The sequence below is a fragment of the Calonectris borealis genome, chromosome 3 (genome assembly GCF_964195595.1).
Source record: "Calonectris borealis chromosome 3, bCalBor7.hap1.2, whole genome shotgun sequence".
Lineage (NCBI taxonomy): Eukaryota > Metazoa > Chordata > Aves > Procellariiformes > Procellariidae > Calonectris > Calonectris borealis.
The window spans coordinates 68278391-68295150 of NC_134314.1; the positions used below are offsets into that span (position 1 = coordinate 68278391).

At 41.4% G+C, this 16760-nt stretch overlaps 2 protein-coding genes across 22 annotated transcripts in view; both read left to right on the plus strand.

The window, feature by feature from the left end:
* PEX3 (peroxisomal biogenesis factor 3) overlaps positions 1 to 16760 on the plus strand; it is a 261856-nt gene that overhangs the window by 104005 nt on the left and 141091 nt on the right. The gene's annotated exons all lie outside the window — the stretch shown is intronic.
* AIG1 (androgen induced 1) overlaps positions 1 to 16760 on the plus strand; it is a 129847-nt gene that overhangs the window by 34876 nt on the left and 78211 nt on the right. For 18 of the 21 annotated variants that reach the window (XR_012673009.1, XR_012673012.1, XR_012673014.1 and 15 more), the window contains 2 exons: positions 4537 to 4692; positions 12574 to 12675. Coding sequence is in view for 15 of the 21 variants with exons in the window: in XM_075145982.1 (XP_075002083.1) it covers positions 4537 to 4692; positions 12574 to 12675 (258 nt within the window). In the remaining 6 variants the exon portion in view is untranslated. Of the gene's footprint in view, positions 1 to 4536; positions 4693 to 10916; positions 11039 to 12573; positions 12676 to 13194; positions 13343 to 16760 lie in introns of those variants that run through there. The other 3 variants (XR_012673011.1, XR_012673010.1, XM_075145997.1) reach the window with 2 other exon arrangements.

Sequence of the window (16760 nt, forward strand, 5' to 3'; positions counted from 1 at the left end):
ATGTTTCATGTATAGATTTACCACCTGCAGATTTTCAAAAGAAGGTCCTTGTTTTGAAAATGTGATCCTAAATCTTAGGTAACACCAGGGCACTTTGGAGAATATTGTTTAGAAGGAGTTTCTACTCCCTTGCTGTGAACTTTTCACATCTGTTAGGCAGCATTCATACCAAGGAGCATGGACTTTAAAAATTCGTTTCATGCCATAAACCACCAGTAGCTGCATGCTATGCTTTTCCTATGCTAGACCCACAAAGGACGTGAATCGTTACTGACTCTGGGTGTTCAGTTTATGCTGCTGAGACTCATGCGGCTCTGGAGGTCCTCAGTCTAATCCTAAATGTTGATAGGTGTCAGAAGAGTTTTCTTGCACATTCTAGAAAGGAAAGGAAGTATTAGAGTGAATGTACATACGTTATTTGTATGAATAAGCTGGAACTGTTCTTCCCTTAACAATACAATTTTTTAATTGGCTCTGAATGTTCTCAATAAATATGTAATTTTCCCTTTCTTATATGGATTTTTATTTGTTAATCTTTTTGTAGAATAGTTTACTTCATACCTACTCTCTGAAATCTTTGGGTACTTTCTTTCCCTTTAGGAGTTTTCAGTTATTCCCAATATTATCATTATATTTTCCCTTGAAGCGGTGTGTTCATAACAGGATAATGGGGAGAGAAGCTGTTCGGTTTGTGATTGATTAGTGGATGTACAATCTCAATTCCCTTGGAAAGTGGGCGTGTGATTGTTTGAGTCTGTGTTTCTTTGGAGAGAGACCATTTCAGGGAATTGTAGTTAGAGCTGCAAACAATCCATTAGTCACTCATCCAAGCCCTGCCAGCGTAATACTGTTCCCTGCAGTACATTATTGAGTGTTTTGTCCAATATCGGTTTGAGTGACTCAAGGCATGAGGCTTCCACCACTTCCTCTGAGAAACTATTTCATGGTCTGACAGAGTTCACTGTTAGGAAATATTTCCTGGTACTCAGCCTAAACTTTTTAACACCCAGATTGATCTCATTACTGTTAGGTATACTTTTTTTTCCAGTCCTGTCTTAAATCTTTTTCCTTCTTCGGCATTCACACTCCTGAGTGAATAGTAGATGGTATCATATCTCCTCTTAAGTCAAGCAAATGCATAATTAGTTCTTCTATTCTTTCTCTCCAAATAGGCCATCTGTTTGGTGGAAAACAGGGCTGAGTATGGGAAGATTTTTTCCTACTAAGTGCTTGTTTCAAGCAAATAACATGAAAAAGTGCATTAGGAGTTCATGTGAATATGTAGCTCCAAGGAGCCCCAACTGTTTTTCAGAAACTATGTAGAAGATCGTAACTTTTCCAGGCAGTCATTTGAAGTAGAAATACCCTTTTCTAGCACAATATACAGATCTAGCACTAGTAGCATGTCACATTTCATGGCTTCAGGAAATGTTTTGTAATGTTGCTTCATCTATTTATCAAGCAAATTATATGTAGCTACAGCCTGGAGAGGGGAGAGCAATGGCAGCAGAATTGCAAGCAGATCCAGGGGCCATATGACCGTCTGTCGTTCACAGCTTTACAGCCAGAATTTACAAGTATTTGGGTCATATAAGGATTGTTGAGGAAGGGAATGTACTTTAATCCATCCAACCATTACACATCTCTGGATTTCTTTCTAGTAGCCAACATCTGTTTGGTATTCCCTTCCCTTCCCTTCCCTTCCCTTCCCTTCCCTTCCCTTCCCTTCCCTTCCCTTCTTCCCTTCTCCCTTCCCTCCTTTCTTCCTTCCTTCCTTTCCTAGAATCATAGAATCATTAAGGTTGGAAAAGACCTCTAAGGTCATCGAGTCCAACCGTCAACCCAACACTACCATGCCCACTACACCATGTCCCTAAGCGCCTCATCTACACGTCTTTTAAATACTTCCAGGGATGGTGACTCAACCACTTCCCTGGGCAGCCTGTTCCAAGGCCTGACCACTCTTTCAGTAAAGAAATTTCTCCTAATGTCCAATCTAAACCTCCCTTGGTGCAACTTGAGGCCATTTCCTCTCGTCCTATCGCCAGTTACTTGGCAGAAGAGACCAACACCCACCTCGCTACAACCTCCTTTCAGGTAGTTGTAGAGCGCGATGAGGTCTCCCCTCAGCCTCCTCTTCTCCAGGCTAAACAGTCCCAGTTCCCTCAGCCGCTCCTCACAAGACTTGTGCTCCAGGCCCTTCACCAGCTTCATTGCCCTTCTCTGGACACACTCCAGCACCTCCATGTCCTTCTTGTAGTGAGGGGCCCAGAACTGAACACAGGATTCGAGGTGCGGCCTCACCAGTGCCGAGTACAGGGGCACGATCACCTCCCTGCTCCTGCTGGCCACACTGTTTCTGATACAGGCCAGGATGCCGTTGGCCTTCTTGGCCACCTGGGCACACTGCCGGCTCATGTTCAGCCGGCTGTCAACCAGCACCCCCAGGTCCTTTTCCTCTGGGCAGCTTTCCAGCCACTCTTCCCCAAGCCTGTAGCATGGCCTGGGGTTGTTGTGGCCCAAGTGCAGGACCCGGCACTTGGCCTTGTTGAACCTCATACAGTTGGCCTCGGCCCATCGATCCAGCCTGTCCAGGTCCCTCTGCAGAGCCTTCCTACCCTCCAGCAGATCAACACTCCCGCCCAACTTGGTGTCGTCTGCAAACTGACTGAGGGAGCACTCGATCCCCTCGTCCAGATCTTTGATAAAGATATTGAACAGGACCGGCCCCAGTACTGAGCCCTGGGGAACACCGCTCGTGACCGGCCGCCAACTGGATTTAACTCCGTTCACCTCAACTCTCTGGGCTCGGCCGTCCAGCCAGTTTTTTACCCAGCGAAGAGTGCACCTGTCTAGGCCGTGAGCCGCCAGCTTCTCTAGGAGAATGCTGTGGGAGACAGTGTCAAAGGCTTTACTGAAGTCCAGGCAGACCACATCCACAGCCTTTCCCTCATCCACGAGGCGGGTCACCTGGTCATAGAAGGAGATCAGGTTGGTCAAGCAGGACCTGCCTTCCATGAACCCGTGCTGGCTGGGCCTGATCCCCTGGTTGTCCCGGACATGGCTCGTGAGCACCCTCAAAACCAACCGCTCCATGATCTTCCCCGGCACCGAGGTCAGGCTGACCGGCCTGTAGTTCCCCGGATCCTCCTTCCGGCCCTTCGTGTAGATGGGCGTCACATTGGCAGCCTCCAGTCGTCCTCTCTCCTTCCCTCCTTTTTCTCCCTTCCCTCCCTCCGTCACCCCCCCCCCTTCCTCCCCTCCCTTCCCTACCACATTCCAGATCAGTGTCCCCTAGCCTAAGGTGGTTTTTCACATTACTTATAGTCTGTACTCTGCAAAGATGTATGCACAGAATAAATTGTATTTTGCAAAATCTGGGTATGTGCTATTCTTATTTCTTATGGATAGTCTGCTGCTTAGTCAGAGACTCCTAGTCAGAGGAACACTTAGATTTACAAATAAGACTTCTAAACTAAGTACTCCATGCTTGCTTTGAAAAACATGTAGTATGTATTTTAAGCATATGTTTATGGTTTTTGATGAATCACTATGCAATTTGGGAACTAAGCCTGTGTTTTGTTAATTTTTCACCTGAGATTACCTGATGCGTGTGGGTTTGTGACCCGGGCTTCCAGCTCGGGGAGTAAACAAGCTGCGTGCACTTCCTCTGAACTGTAGTAGAAAGGATGCGCAGGTCCTCAGGCAAGAGCATTCCTGAGCTAACTTATTACAATTTTACTAAGTTAATTAAGGAAGAAAAATGCAGTGATCAAACTAAGATCAAGTCAAGTTTGAACCAAACCAGTGGGTTCAGGTCATTAAACTACCAATTTAATACAACAGATAATCTTACAATTTTGCACACAAATACATAAATGCAAAAAAGGAAAAGGCAGGTAAATGACAGTCTGCCATCATGAAAAGAAAGCTTGAGTAAGTCCTGCAGCTTGCTCGTTCTGTTGTTTGCTACCTGAGATGAAGTAGTGATAGATTTGCCAGAGCCCAGGCCGTTTGCTGCATCTCTCAGGAAGTCTCAGGCACCTTCTTCGCCCCTGGGTGGAGTGACTGGGGCAGCCAGGGTTTCCAAAGGAGACCTCCTGGTGCAAGGGAAAGAATCGCTCGTCTTTCCTTCCTTTTTACAGGGAGCGTTCCTCGCTTTTTCTGCCTCAGAGGCGAATGCTATGGCTTTGGGCCGAGTTGTATGGAGTGAAGCAGGAAGGGGTGGCTGCAGTTCAGTCCCCAGCGGGTGGCACATGTCTTAGGTGAGGGTGGGAAGTCCCACCTCTGGAATGGTCCTTCCATTCGCATCAATTCGCCCCATACATGAGGAGCAAGGTGCGTGCAGGGCTTTCAGTCTAGGAGCACAAGTGGCTTTTATGTGAACAAACTCCACCCATATTTAAGGGACTGATGTTTTCCCACTCCCCATGTCAATTCCATGGCAATATTCCTCACACGCGCCTGTGACTGACCTGCTCTCTGCTGAAGGTCTGGTCTTCTCTTTGTTCAAGAGTGTGTTCCCCTTCCGTGCAGGTGATCCAGGCTGTCTTCTTCGGGATCTGCGTCTTGACCGACCTCTCCAGTCTTCTCACTAAAGGAAATGACAGTCAAGAGCAAGAGAGGCAGCTGAAAAAACTCATTTCCCTCCGTGACTGGGTGATGGCTGTTCTAGCTTTCCCTGTTGGAGTGGTAAGTACGGTGTTAATCTGTGCATGTCTTTACAAACTGGGTGAACGGCGTTATTTACTGATTGTTTTCTGGCTAAAAGGCTTTCCCACCTCTATGCAAAAGACTATGCAGAAAGGGAAAAATGGTAGAGATTATTTTACTACTCTCTTGTTTTTCACAAGTGTAAGGGAGTACTGGTGTTGCTGAAATTATTTTTGGTTCATTTAAAAAAATGTACTTTACAATAGGAGCTTGATTGTACAAGTCATTTCAAATGTGAATTGTACCAGCAGCATGGTGAGAGTCAATTTGGACTTTTCCTGCACCATGTGTCATCATCAGGAGTAGTGAAAGTGCTGATTGTGGCATGTTTCACACCGTAATGACCTGACCAGAGTTTGGGCTGTAAGCCATTTTGTCATGGGCAAGAAGGGAAAGCGCAAGTCCCTTTTAATCCCATGGGGGGATTCAGAGCTGACAGAAAAAAACAGGGTAGGAAAAAAAGGGGTTTGTCAGTAATGTAAAACGCACACAGAAGGTATGGAAAAATATGGGGTTTACATGTCTTTTTCAAAAGAAAACTATTCTTTGGATCAGGTCCTGCTCCACTGGGACATTGCACATTGCTTTCAATAGCAAAAGGTGCTGAGTGTCTTTACGTGTCTCATACCACAAACTGAAAGCAGCTGAAAATCCAGAATTTCATGGGTTTTTACATGGAAGTGTGATCTGTGTCAGTCTAGTTCTAAGTTTAGGTTATATTAAAAAAAAAGTGTGAACCTTTCATTAAAGTGTTGCTTTTATTGTAATTCAGGATCAACCTCTAATTCTAATTTTTTATTTCAGTGTACAGTAGTTCAAAAGAAATTCACTACAAGCAGATTTTTTTTCATGGTAGGACTACTAGAAAACTGTATGAGGTCTCTAAAGTACTGTTTCACACAAGCTGATCACTTACTGACAACAGCAGTTAACACAACATATCAATCTATCATTTTAATTTGATATATTCAGAGATGTGATTTCACCTTTTATGTGGGATTTCACAATACATGAAGAAATACAGAATGCTTTTGCAAAGTTAGAAAATGCAAAGCATATGTGACACACTGTGCAGGTATTTCTTTCATAAAAGCCCAGCTGGTAGCCTTCCCTTACTGTACTTGCTGGCCTGCCTGTTGGGAGCTGCCACAGTTCATGTTGGGGTAACAGACTGCGGTTCCCCAGCCATGGTAGAAGAAACTGGATCAACTAATACAGTTTTTAAAAAATCTGTGCATAAACAGGCTTGCAAATATGTGTTTTATGGGTGCAGAGATTTATATGTTACATTTGTATTTTAAGGGAGATTGGGAATTAGAAGTAGTTGTGATTGTGATTGGCAACAGATGCTTTTCCTACTGTGTTGATAGTAGAAGTGAAGAAGGAGAACAACATCACATTATTTGTCTTTATTTAAAGATTTTAAGTGCCTTTTTCAACCTAGAAGTGTAAGCCTTTACATGCATCAAAGCACACCCTCCTTGGCTCTCTCATGCCGCTCAGGATTCAGGGATTCTCTCCTGCAGCTGTTTTAGCTCTGTACTGTGTCTGTGTGCTCCTCCACCCCTGCAGTGTTCCTGACCTTGAAACTCTTCAAGATCTTGGAGAATTTCAGCTTCACTTTGTCTTGGCAATTCTGCACATTTCTTTGAGGCGTTGTTTCTCTTGCCACCCGTAAGCGAGGAATGCCAGCTAGCCATTGCCTGCTCTAGAAGTACTATTGCAACATTTCCATGTTAGCAGTTCCCGAGAGACGTGTAGCATACCTGGAGCTAGCCGCTTTCCCAAGGGTTTCATACAGAAACAACTTCTGTCTTAAAGAAAAAAAAATAATCCAGAAAATAGTGAGAAATGGCCGTGCTCATTGGACAGATGCTCTCCATTTCCAAAGGTGACCTTTCTGTGTGAGGGGGAGCAATTGATTACCACATACTATGTCACTTCTTACACAGAAAGCCTAAAAAGGTTGTTTTCATTGTTGTTTCTGTTCCTGGCTACTGGGAGACAAACAGCAGCACTTCGTAACTTAACACTGGTCTCAGCTCCTTCCTGAAACCTGATCCTCTCCAGCAGCGGCCACCACACCGCAGCTACCGCTTGCCAAAGCCTTGGCCGGTGCCTGAGGGACTGCCAGCCACTGGGGGCTCTTCTTCGGTAGGATTACAGGTAGGAAGAGTTAAGGGCTCGAAAGCAGCAAACGTCTAACTCTGACTTTGTTCTCTAAAGAGCTATTTATGTGTAAGAAAATACCCAGTGAAATTTTGGTATGCCGGAGGTGCTTGTTAGAAGGAAGTTATTCAACACCAGAGTGTCTGCAGAAAAAACATTGAAGTTCCCTCACTTCTCATATTCTCTCAACAGCTTCCTTACTCCAAAAAAAAAAAAAAGAACAAAAGAAGTTCAAATGCAGACTTTCTTTCTTTGAGACTCACCCACCTAGCTCTCCATGGAGCTTCTCAGTGGTTTCCAGTAGTGACACAAGGGAACCTTCACACATAAAAATTGGACGGATGTGAATAAAATCCTTGCTGGGTTTCTAATGTAACAGCAGTGGCCATGCTTAAGTACTTGTCAGTTACTTTAACATCTAAATTATTTTTATTGCTCAGTGTTTTACACAGGGCATGTTTAGGGAATAATGCAAATACTAGGGGAACATTTTAAAGCCCACTAACTGTGGTTTTTCAAGAGCAATTCAACTCTTTTTTCTGTATTTCCTGCTTACCGAAGCCCTTGAGATGACTTGTTCTGAAAAACAGATGAGAAAAGGGGTTTCCACTCCCAAGTCAAACAATGATGTGTGAAAAAAAAATGTAACAAAATAAAGTATTTCATTTTTAGTACTTCCTAAAAAAGTATTACATATAAACCACCTGGGAAATCTGACCACCAACCTCCTCCCACCTTCCAAAGGAGGGGAAAGAACCAGCCCAAGGGCAAACAATCTCCTTGGGTGGCTTTGCAACAAATCAAGTCTTGCAAAATCTTTGCAGCAAATCACATCTCTCCAGTATTGTGTTATGCATTGTGTATCATGGGGGCTCAGATAAAACTGAATTGCCAACCTACCATTTTGTTTAGGAGCATCAACAAATAAACAAGAACCTCCTTGAAGAATATAATGACTACTGTTTACCTATTGTTGCTCTTTTTAATGCGACTCTTAAGTGAATGAAATCAGAAATCAACAGAACAATTTTCTATGCAGTAAAGCCTTATTCCACAAAAAGTCTGTGGGCAACAATTCCTAGCCCTTTTTTAGTTTATTATAAGCCTGGCGTACTATTCAAATGCCTAAGAGATCAGAAAGCATCCACTGAAAAAAAATGCTTGCATAGACATTTTAGAAGTTCATTACCAATTCTCATCTATACTGGCTGCACTTACCCCGCCTTTATCAGTGTAAAGGAGATTTGTACTGGGAATAATTTACACTGCTAGAGAAGTGTGAGACATGCTTAAAAGTCAGAGACTACATCAGTGGTTTAGACTACCCCTACTTTTTTCTATTTGTTTGACATAGATCATGAAGTTGCCGAGTTTTTGTGGTTAATTAGTGTTTTGTGTAAACTGTATATGGTTTTCTAAATATGTTTCTTGTAATTTGTACCAAACGAGGAAAAAGAGATAAAACAGGTATTTCTAGTTGTTTAAGACTGTGTTTAATAGAAATAGGAAGAAGAAAGAAAATTTATATTGTTACATGTTAGAAGAGAGATTGCTGCCTAGAAAATCACAAACTCTACTATTGATATTTTATATCATGTAGCTTTAATAGCTTTGTTTGGGTCTGAGTCTAAACTGGCTAGAATGATCTCATATTCTTTATATTATACTTCTATGTTTTTAAAAACCTGTAATACGAAAGAGAGAAAGCCAGGCATGCTTTCTTATCTCTTGTTTCTCTGTATTGGTACAGTCAGAAGGAAAGCTGATCACTCTTCTTCTGTAGATCATCAGTAATGCTGATCTGGGATCTTATCCCAAGAAAAGTTGTGTAGGTATTTGCTGCAGTCTCCTACTTGCCTCGTTATTTGACCAGACTACAAAATACTTTTATTTCCATAACTGACTCGACCATGCCAAAATCTCTCTGTTCTAGATTTTGCCCTCATCTGTGGTGACGTGGTGGCTGGTGATGGGAACATGAGCGAGCAGTGGTGCAGTTGCCTCCTGAACTCTGTTCAGGAATCTTCCCTGATTTTCAGTTCCCACTCCTTGTGATTTCCTTCATTGGCCCTTTTCAAATTCATTTGGTGTGATACTGTGCTAGCACTAGATCCCACCTAAAGCCAGTACCATGCCAATTGGTGCTTACTGTGTCTGCCTTTAATAACACTTTGCTTCTATATGTAACGCCTTTCGCTCTCAAAGAGGCTCACAAACAATATATTTATACTCACAGTTAACCGCAAATGTTTTGGGAGATAGTCAGAAAGCCTACCTTTAACTGTACTTAGAAGAGATTTTGTCAAGGTCAAAGGGTTGGGTTTTTTTTTTGCTTTGTCGTGAGGCCATCCAGGAAGTGAGCGAACTGAACCGTGCAGCCCAGCCAAAACCAAAAACACATAGTGCAGGAAAATAAAGTTCCACTGGGTTCATTCTTCTTTGCGTAACATTTCTTGGTTGGGCTCATGTAAAACAGCAAATTACGCAATTCTTTTCACTGGCTTTCCTCTCTTAGTTTCTCTTTGCTTCCATTTGTGGTGTTTTGATAAAGCCACTTGTTTTCCCTTTTGAATCACCAACCGTTTCCCAACTTGTCCTTTAAAATTTTTCCTTCGGCAGTGCCACATGCTCTTCTTATGTCCTCTGAAGCTTCAGAGATGGAGGACAATAACTCAAGGAATATCTCCTTAAGTGGGAAAACAGAGTTTAGTTTTCAGCCTTATTTTTTTCCTGCTGCTGTGTATTTGATTAGCAATACTTTTGATGCCTGTGGCAAGTGAGTTACTCCATATGTTCAAACAGTTTCCAAGGTCTGCTTGCAACTTTGAGGTTCCTTTTGGTCTGTAATGTCCCTATATAGGATAAGTAGCAAATGAGGGACTTTTTTGTCCTTTTATATGTTGCTTAATCTTATGTTTAACCAAGTAATCGCTGTCTTCGGAAAGTTGGCAATCTTAGGAGGCTCCTGTGCAAAGAAGTGTAAAAGCAATTGCCGGTGCCTGTTTTCTTCCTTGAATTCCAGGCCTCGAGTTTATCTAAAGAGGAAGTGGAAAGGTGACATTTGTGCCATTTTGCCTTGGGAACAAAAGAAGATAGAAGTATTGGGCTCCCTGAAAAATGTCTGCTGCATATAAGCAGCCTGTTCAGCCTGGCATGTGAGGCTAGTACCATGACTGTCTCCACAACAGTGATGAATCGTGCCACAAGGAAGGTGGCATGAGCATAAGGGCTGCAACTCTGATTGAGCCTTACACAGGCAGTGTAAAGAAGCAGCTCAGTTGTATCATGGTCTGGCACTGCATGACCACGTGTGATCTTGGCAAAGCCCAGCCCAAAGAAAAATCTGCTAGTACCAAAGTGTAAGCGTGGTAGAGGTGATTCAAAAGTACCAGACCAACAGTTGCTCATTAATCAAAGTAAACAAATTCAGAAGCAGCCAAGGTAGCTAAGTAGCAAGTCCTCGTTATAGTTCTTTTTATCCAAATAGTTCATTTTTATAGTTCATTTTAGTTCCTAGTGCAATCGTTCATTTTTATAGTTCATTTTATCCAAATGAACTAATTGTAAGGAAAGGTAAGGTGAACCATTCAGACACTGGATCATCCCCAGGGTGTTGCGTTAGTCTCATGTTGGGTCGTCCTCCGGGATAGGTTAGTTCTGTAACACCTTGGGTTTTGCGCACTTCCTTTACCTTATGTCTGCCTTGTGATACTGCTTTGCAAAGCAGCATTTGCCGTCTGTAGCTCCAGATGGTTGCAACCAGCTAGGCTGATCCCGTTCCATCCATTGGCTGACTTTGGTTAAGGGACAGATGGCACGTCCCCTCTTTTCTTATCTTCACCTCCTTGGCAAAGTCTATTGTTTTATTCTGCTCCACAGAAAAATCACAGGTCAAAACATGCCAGCTTTGTTGTGTTCAGTGTAATAAGGTTCAACCTAATCCTGGGTGATTTTTCTTGCTCTAAGACTTCCTTGGAAAAAAGCATTATCAGGCTTGGTCTTCATGCGCCTGAGAATATGTTTTTATGTCCCAGTTGGTCTTCGCAGGTTCTCAGAGACCCACTGTGATAATACCTGACTTCTAGGAAGCCTATAGAGAAGAGGATACTTTGCTTCCATTTTCCCTGCTGTTCAGCTATTCATATCTTGGCACTTATGTGTCAGCAGGTGCGTAAAGCGCTAGGCTGTGCCAATGCCAAGACTGGCCCAGAAGAGAGACTTCTCGTGGAGTACTTTACACTTGCAATATTTTTCGAGCTGTCCATCATAACCTATTTTTTTTTCCTGGCCTCTGTGCACTAGTCAAATAGTCCAAGCTTATTCTGAGCAGGCACCGATAGCTATCACAACAGATGGACAAGCGTGTTGGAAACCAAGAAACTATGTACTGTATGCACACTGGGGGAACAGTGTACTGGTGCAGGTCATTCACATAACTGGCTGGCCGAAGTCTGCATGTCTGTGGTTAGAACAAAGTGCCATTGATAAACTGCAACGTCAGTTTTAACTTTCCAAAGTCAGAAGCACATGAAACAGCTTATGCCTATACTATCACACACACTAGTAATTTGCTGACCTTGCTGTGCTTACCCCATATTTCTTGCACTTTCTTTTACTGAACCCCCAAATTAGCCCTAAGATCATGGGCCACCGGTTTTGATGGAACTGAATACTTCAGTGAAAGTTCCATCTGTTGCCTTTCAAACTTTAAACTTGGATTTGTGTAGAGATCCCCTGAAAATGGTCATTGAAAAGCTCCTGGCCCAGGTATTGGGTTTTACTGTTGTAAACAATAAGCCCTTTATTACTCGAAAACTATGACTCAAATTCAAGGAAAGAAAGCAATTCTGTTATAATTAGAAGATTATTTACTTTGTTCTTCCCCCAGCTAAGGTAAGCTAAAACTATTATTTCTGTAAATTTTTGTGGTTTTATATTGGTTTTGCTTTTCAGACATCAGGGTATCTTTAAAGAATTTGTACACATTGTGGCAAAAATCTAGCCTAGTGCAAACTTTATCTGAGCCACCTGTCCTGTCCTCAGTCTAAAGGAAATAATGGTCTTTCTCTGGGCTCCTGGTAAATAGTCTCAGACAAGAACCAAGCCAAATTTCAATTGACAAACCAGCAGGATACTAGGCCTCTTTTCTGTGGATCCCAGTCCATGAATTGTCTGCAGAGTAGTTAAAGGGTTAATTATTTTTTTTTTTAAGCAATGCTATTTTGATGGCTGACATGAAAAAGTGCAAAGATGAGTTTATATGCTTCTGTTCAGGGGTGGATGTTTCATATTTACAGATTCTATGAATTCCAAGTGATATTTTACCTGATTTTCCATTTGTTCTCTATCCTGTTAGTGGTGAAACATTATTTATGTGCCCCATCTGCTACTAAAGTATAGTACTCAGTTGTAATTTGGCCACAGGCACGTAAGTCAAAAAATGAGATTTTTTCCAGGCTGAAAGTCAAAAAAAAAAAAAAAAGAAGAAGAAAAGTTAAAACTCCTGTGAATGCAAAGAATAATCCAGATTCACACTGTTGATTAAAGCAGGATTTCGTCAAAGAACAATAATGTCTGTGTCTGTTCATAGATCATTAGCTAAATGCCCCATTTTGCAATCTAAAATGTGTAGCTAATTGTTCAGAAGCATATATTTTTAAATGTTTTGTCTTTTCTTTTTTTTCTTCTTAGTTTGTTGTGACGCTGTTTTGGAGCATCTATATCTATGACAGGGAACTGGTTTACCCAAAGGTGCTTGATAATTTTATACCAGCGTGGCTAAATCATGGAATGGTGAGTAAAGTAATGCAAACACTTCCTTGCATAAACAAAAGTGTAAGACACCGATTTCCCTGTGCATGACTCTGCATACACTTAGAGCTAATGCCCTCAGAAGTGATTACGGAACATTGTTTGCAAGCAAGAATAACATCTTTCCTTCCTTGACTCCTTGAGTCATTTTTGAATCCCTATTAGGTTGAAACAGTGGAGGTTTGAACTTGTGTCCTACATCCCAGGCTAGTTGTGGGGATCGGCTGTTTTCTGTGATAAGGTACCTTTTCCAGAGCAATGTCACCTTGGTCATGAGGAAATTTAATCAAAGGAGACTCTTCCACAAAACAGAAATTCTGACTTTGACAAATCTTGCTCTAAAATGACAGAAACACTTAACTGAATGATTATTTACCATTCTACCAAAGTATAATTTGTGATGAAAAAGTTTTGGTTAAAATGCTTGTTCAAAAAATCTCACTATGCTTTTTGGGCTTGTATGTTTTTTAGAAAAAAATGAACTAATTACTTATTTTTCAGGTACACCAAACTTGTGTAGCAGAACCCGTATCTGAGTATTTTTAATAATGTGGAACTATACGCATCAACGCAAAGTTTCAAAATTGCTGCATTAGTAGTCTTAAAAGTAGTTTCTTGAGAAGAAATCCAACCTTTTCATCCCTCTCTGGTATGTCAAGTTGGACATTCTTTCTCTCAACTGTATGTTTAAATGGTAAGGGAAAGATAAGGCCACAGTTTGCTGTCAGGTACTTAATACTGTTTATGCAGCATTTGGAGCTGAAAAGCATCATGTTTGCTTCTCTAGTTGCGTTGGTGCAAAATGTTTTGTCATTACTCTGTTTTCCGTATCAAGGCATGGCACACCATTCGGCACTGCTGTTCATCAGCAGATGACAGCAGAGCTCATCCTTCAGGGTGCGAGTACTGTATCACCACAGCAGATCAAGATTTGTCCGCTACTGCTGGGCTTGATAAATTGGTCCTTTGTGGGGTGGGGCAGATGGCAAGGCAATGCTATTTATTTGTTCCCTAAATTGTGTGTTAAAGGAGCAGTATGAGAGTTACTACTGACCAGAGGAGCATCAGCTTCTGCTAGATACTGAACTGTTTTATGATGTTTTGAAAGGAACAGCGTGATATTATGTGTGTGTAGAGCTGAGGAGAGAGTCTGATGACTCCTGCTGTGTTTGTTCAGACTGTCCTCCCTTGAGTTTTGAGATTACAAACTGAACACTTGCAAACGTTGCCAAGGCATACATACATTAATTGTTTCCCCACACCACATCAGTGCCAGCTCTGATGACATTTCTTCCAGGTGACATTTCACATACTGAAAGTGCCTAACCTATAACATTTTTCATGAATGTAAATCGTGAAGCAGTTGACAACAAACGGTCTATGTATTCAGGAAGTCTCCTCTGCGCCATAACTAAAAGGCAATTCAAGCTCATGTTGCTCTGTAGAAATGTATACTTCCTGAAATTTTTGAAGAGGGCTTTTGTTTGATATTTGTGGACATAATAGAGTTTGCTGAAATGAATTGCGTGCAAGCATCTTAGATGTTTTTTTTTCAACTTGAAATATTGTAGAAGGCATTTTTGAAAGTCTTTTGTAAAGGAATTGTTTGCTGTGTCAGTCTCCATTTATCCAAGTGTTCCTTTAGCTCAGTCACAGAGAAAGCTTATGGTTGTTGGGCTTTTCTCCACCCTTCAGGCTAATTCTTTCTGATGTTTTAGCCATCATTTTATCCTCACCAGCTTTCATGCTAATTAATTCTGATGCATTGCCCATCATAATATGAAGGGGTTCTTAAACTACCTTGAGAATGCTAGCACCTCACTTAGTAGTAGTTACAATTTTGACATGGCAGATTTTAGAGAATATGATAGAGGTCCCCTTGGTGAAAGGGGAGGACCTCTGGGAATACGGTTTTAGAAAAGCCGGGATCCCTGGCTATTGTTTTTTACCGAAATAAACATTTATTCCCATCTTTTCCTGCACGTTTTGACAGCAGCTGTGCACATTCAGTGATAACTTTTCTGGATGGAAAGGTGGCTGTGCTGGAGCCTAACCTTGTACAACAAAACTCACACAAGAGATTCATCACCCTCGGCAGAGTGAAATCTGTCAGTGAGAGGTGGGTCCTTTTGCTACTGCAGCATTGCTGATGGATCCCTCTTCTCTGTGAGCTTCCCCTGCAGTGCCTGGTGCAGCTCCTAAGGATCTGAGCTCAAGTGTTACTTCACCTGTGAACACTCTGTCTAGGTTTTTTCACAGCAATTTCCCTAAACGCATCTTTATCACAAAAAAAGCCACAAAAAGTTTTACGTTTTCCACAGTCAAAAGATTCCCTATTGTAACTGAAAAGTCATATTTTCAAAAGTTTTTGATAGCTGTATTATGACCAGCTGTAACATCTTGCTCAACTGTGGACATCAGCCTGCAAAACCCACACGTAGAAAAGAAATGAAAAGTCATGAAATCTGGTTGTAATAATAGCAATCATATTTCCATTAGTAATATGGGCATGTGTCAAAATATTTGAGAGTATTAATACTTTAGAAGCATTTTAAGGTGACTATCTTGAAGGCCGTATGAAGAAATTGTTTGAAGGGCTAGTCCAATTCAGCGCATTAGCCCAAGCAGAAGCTGTTTGCTTTGATAGGTTATAATAATTAGTTCTCATCCTTCTTTTTCTTCTCCCCCTTTCCCATCCCTTCTCTGCAGTTACAACGTTGTCTATAGTTAAAAAAAAACTGTTTTCTTGAATACATAGTAATGTCTTGCTAATACTCAGAGATATCACTCTTTCATAGCAACACTTTTTCAACATCTAAAAAATTCCTAATTATAAAAAAAATTCCTCTCTAGAAGTAGAAAACATAAGGGGAATGAACCCCAGAGCTATGCAATCCCATTCCAATTCAATCTTAATGTTTTTTATAAAGTTCCGTAGAAGCAGAGAGAGGCTCATCATTGTGCACAAAGATAAAAGCCACAAACTACTTACCATAAAATTGCATATAGTGTCAAGAATTGTATTTCTATTTTATATATATATACTGTAATAGTTAAAAATATAATTCCTGTCTACAGAAGAATCTGTGTAGTAAGTGGTGCCTTGTGGTACCAGGTGGCACCTCATACGTGCAGACTCATACACCTGTGAAAGGCATCACTAATAGAGTTATACTGTGCCATAAAACTGATGTATTTCATCATCTCAGTCAGTCAATTCATCCATAACCAATGGTATCACTATGACTTGAGAAATGACCAGGGGAAATCAATGGCAGGGTTGCTGTTGATTTCAGCAGGACAAGGATTTCATCTCTGTTTATTATGTGAAGGAGCATGTCTGAGTAGCTGAGGTTAAGCTTCCGTCAGTAGAAATAGCTACCTGTCTAAAGAGAGCTGTTGGAGAATAGGGCTATGTCTCAGCCTTGGTCTATTTCTGAAGTGTCAAGTTCACTTCCTGTATTTATTAGTTATGCAGATGAATTAATCTTTGCTGGCTACAATTTTCGTTGCCAAATTACTGAACTCTTCCATCAAAGATGTCGTCTGTGTTCTTGAGACTGTCCTTTATATCCATATCAACTCTTTAATTCCACAGTCATGTTTTCCTTGGGAAATATTCTTTCCCATTTTCTGATGGCTGTCTATCTGATCTCTATCAGTATTAAGAATTTTTAAATAAAGGCTGACCTTTAGTGTTTAAAACTACTGTGTCATAGTAACAGGAATTTTATCAGCTCATTCATTGCACCTTTTTGTGTTGGGACTGGATGGGATGATGCATGGATAACATTTGTTTCCAGAAGTTATATTCTCGTCAATATTAGCACAGACTATAAAACTAGAGGTTGCCCCTATTCTAACCAATGCCCACATAAACAGATCTGTAGGCTGAATTAATTTAAGCTTAAGCATTGCGGATTTTGAGCCAGGTGACACGGCCAGGACTGCATGGTGTGCAGTATCTGTCCAAGTTAGCATACCATTTCAGCGAGAGTCCTTCTTTGTTTTTCACAGACACTGTCCCAAATTCTTTTAAAAAATGTGAATCATGTTTTGTTTGTGGC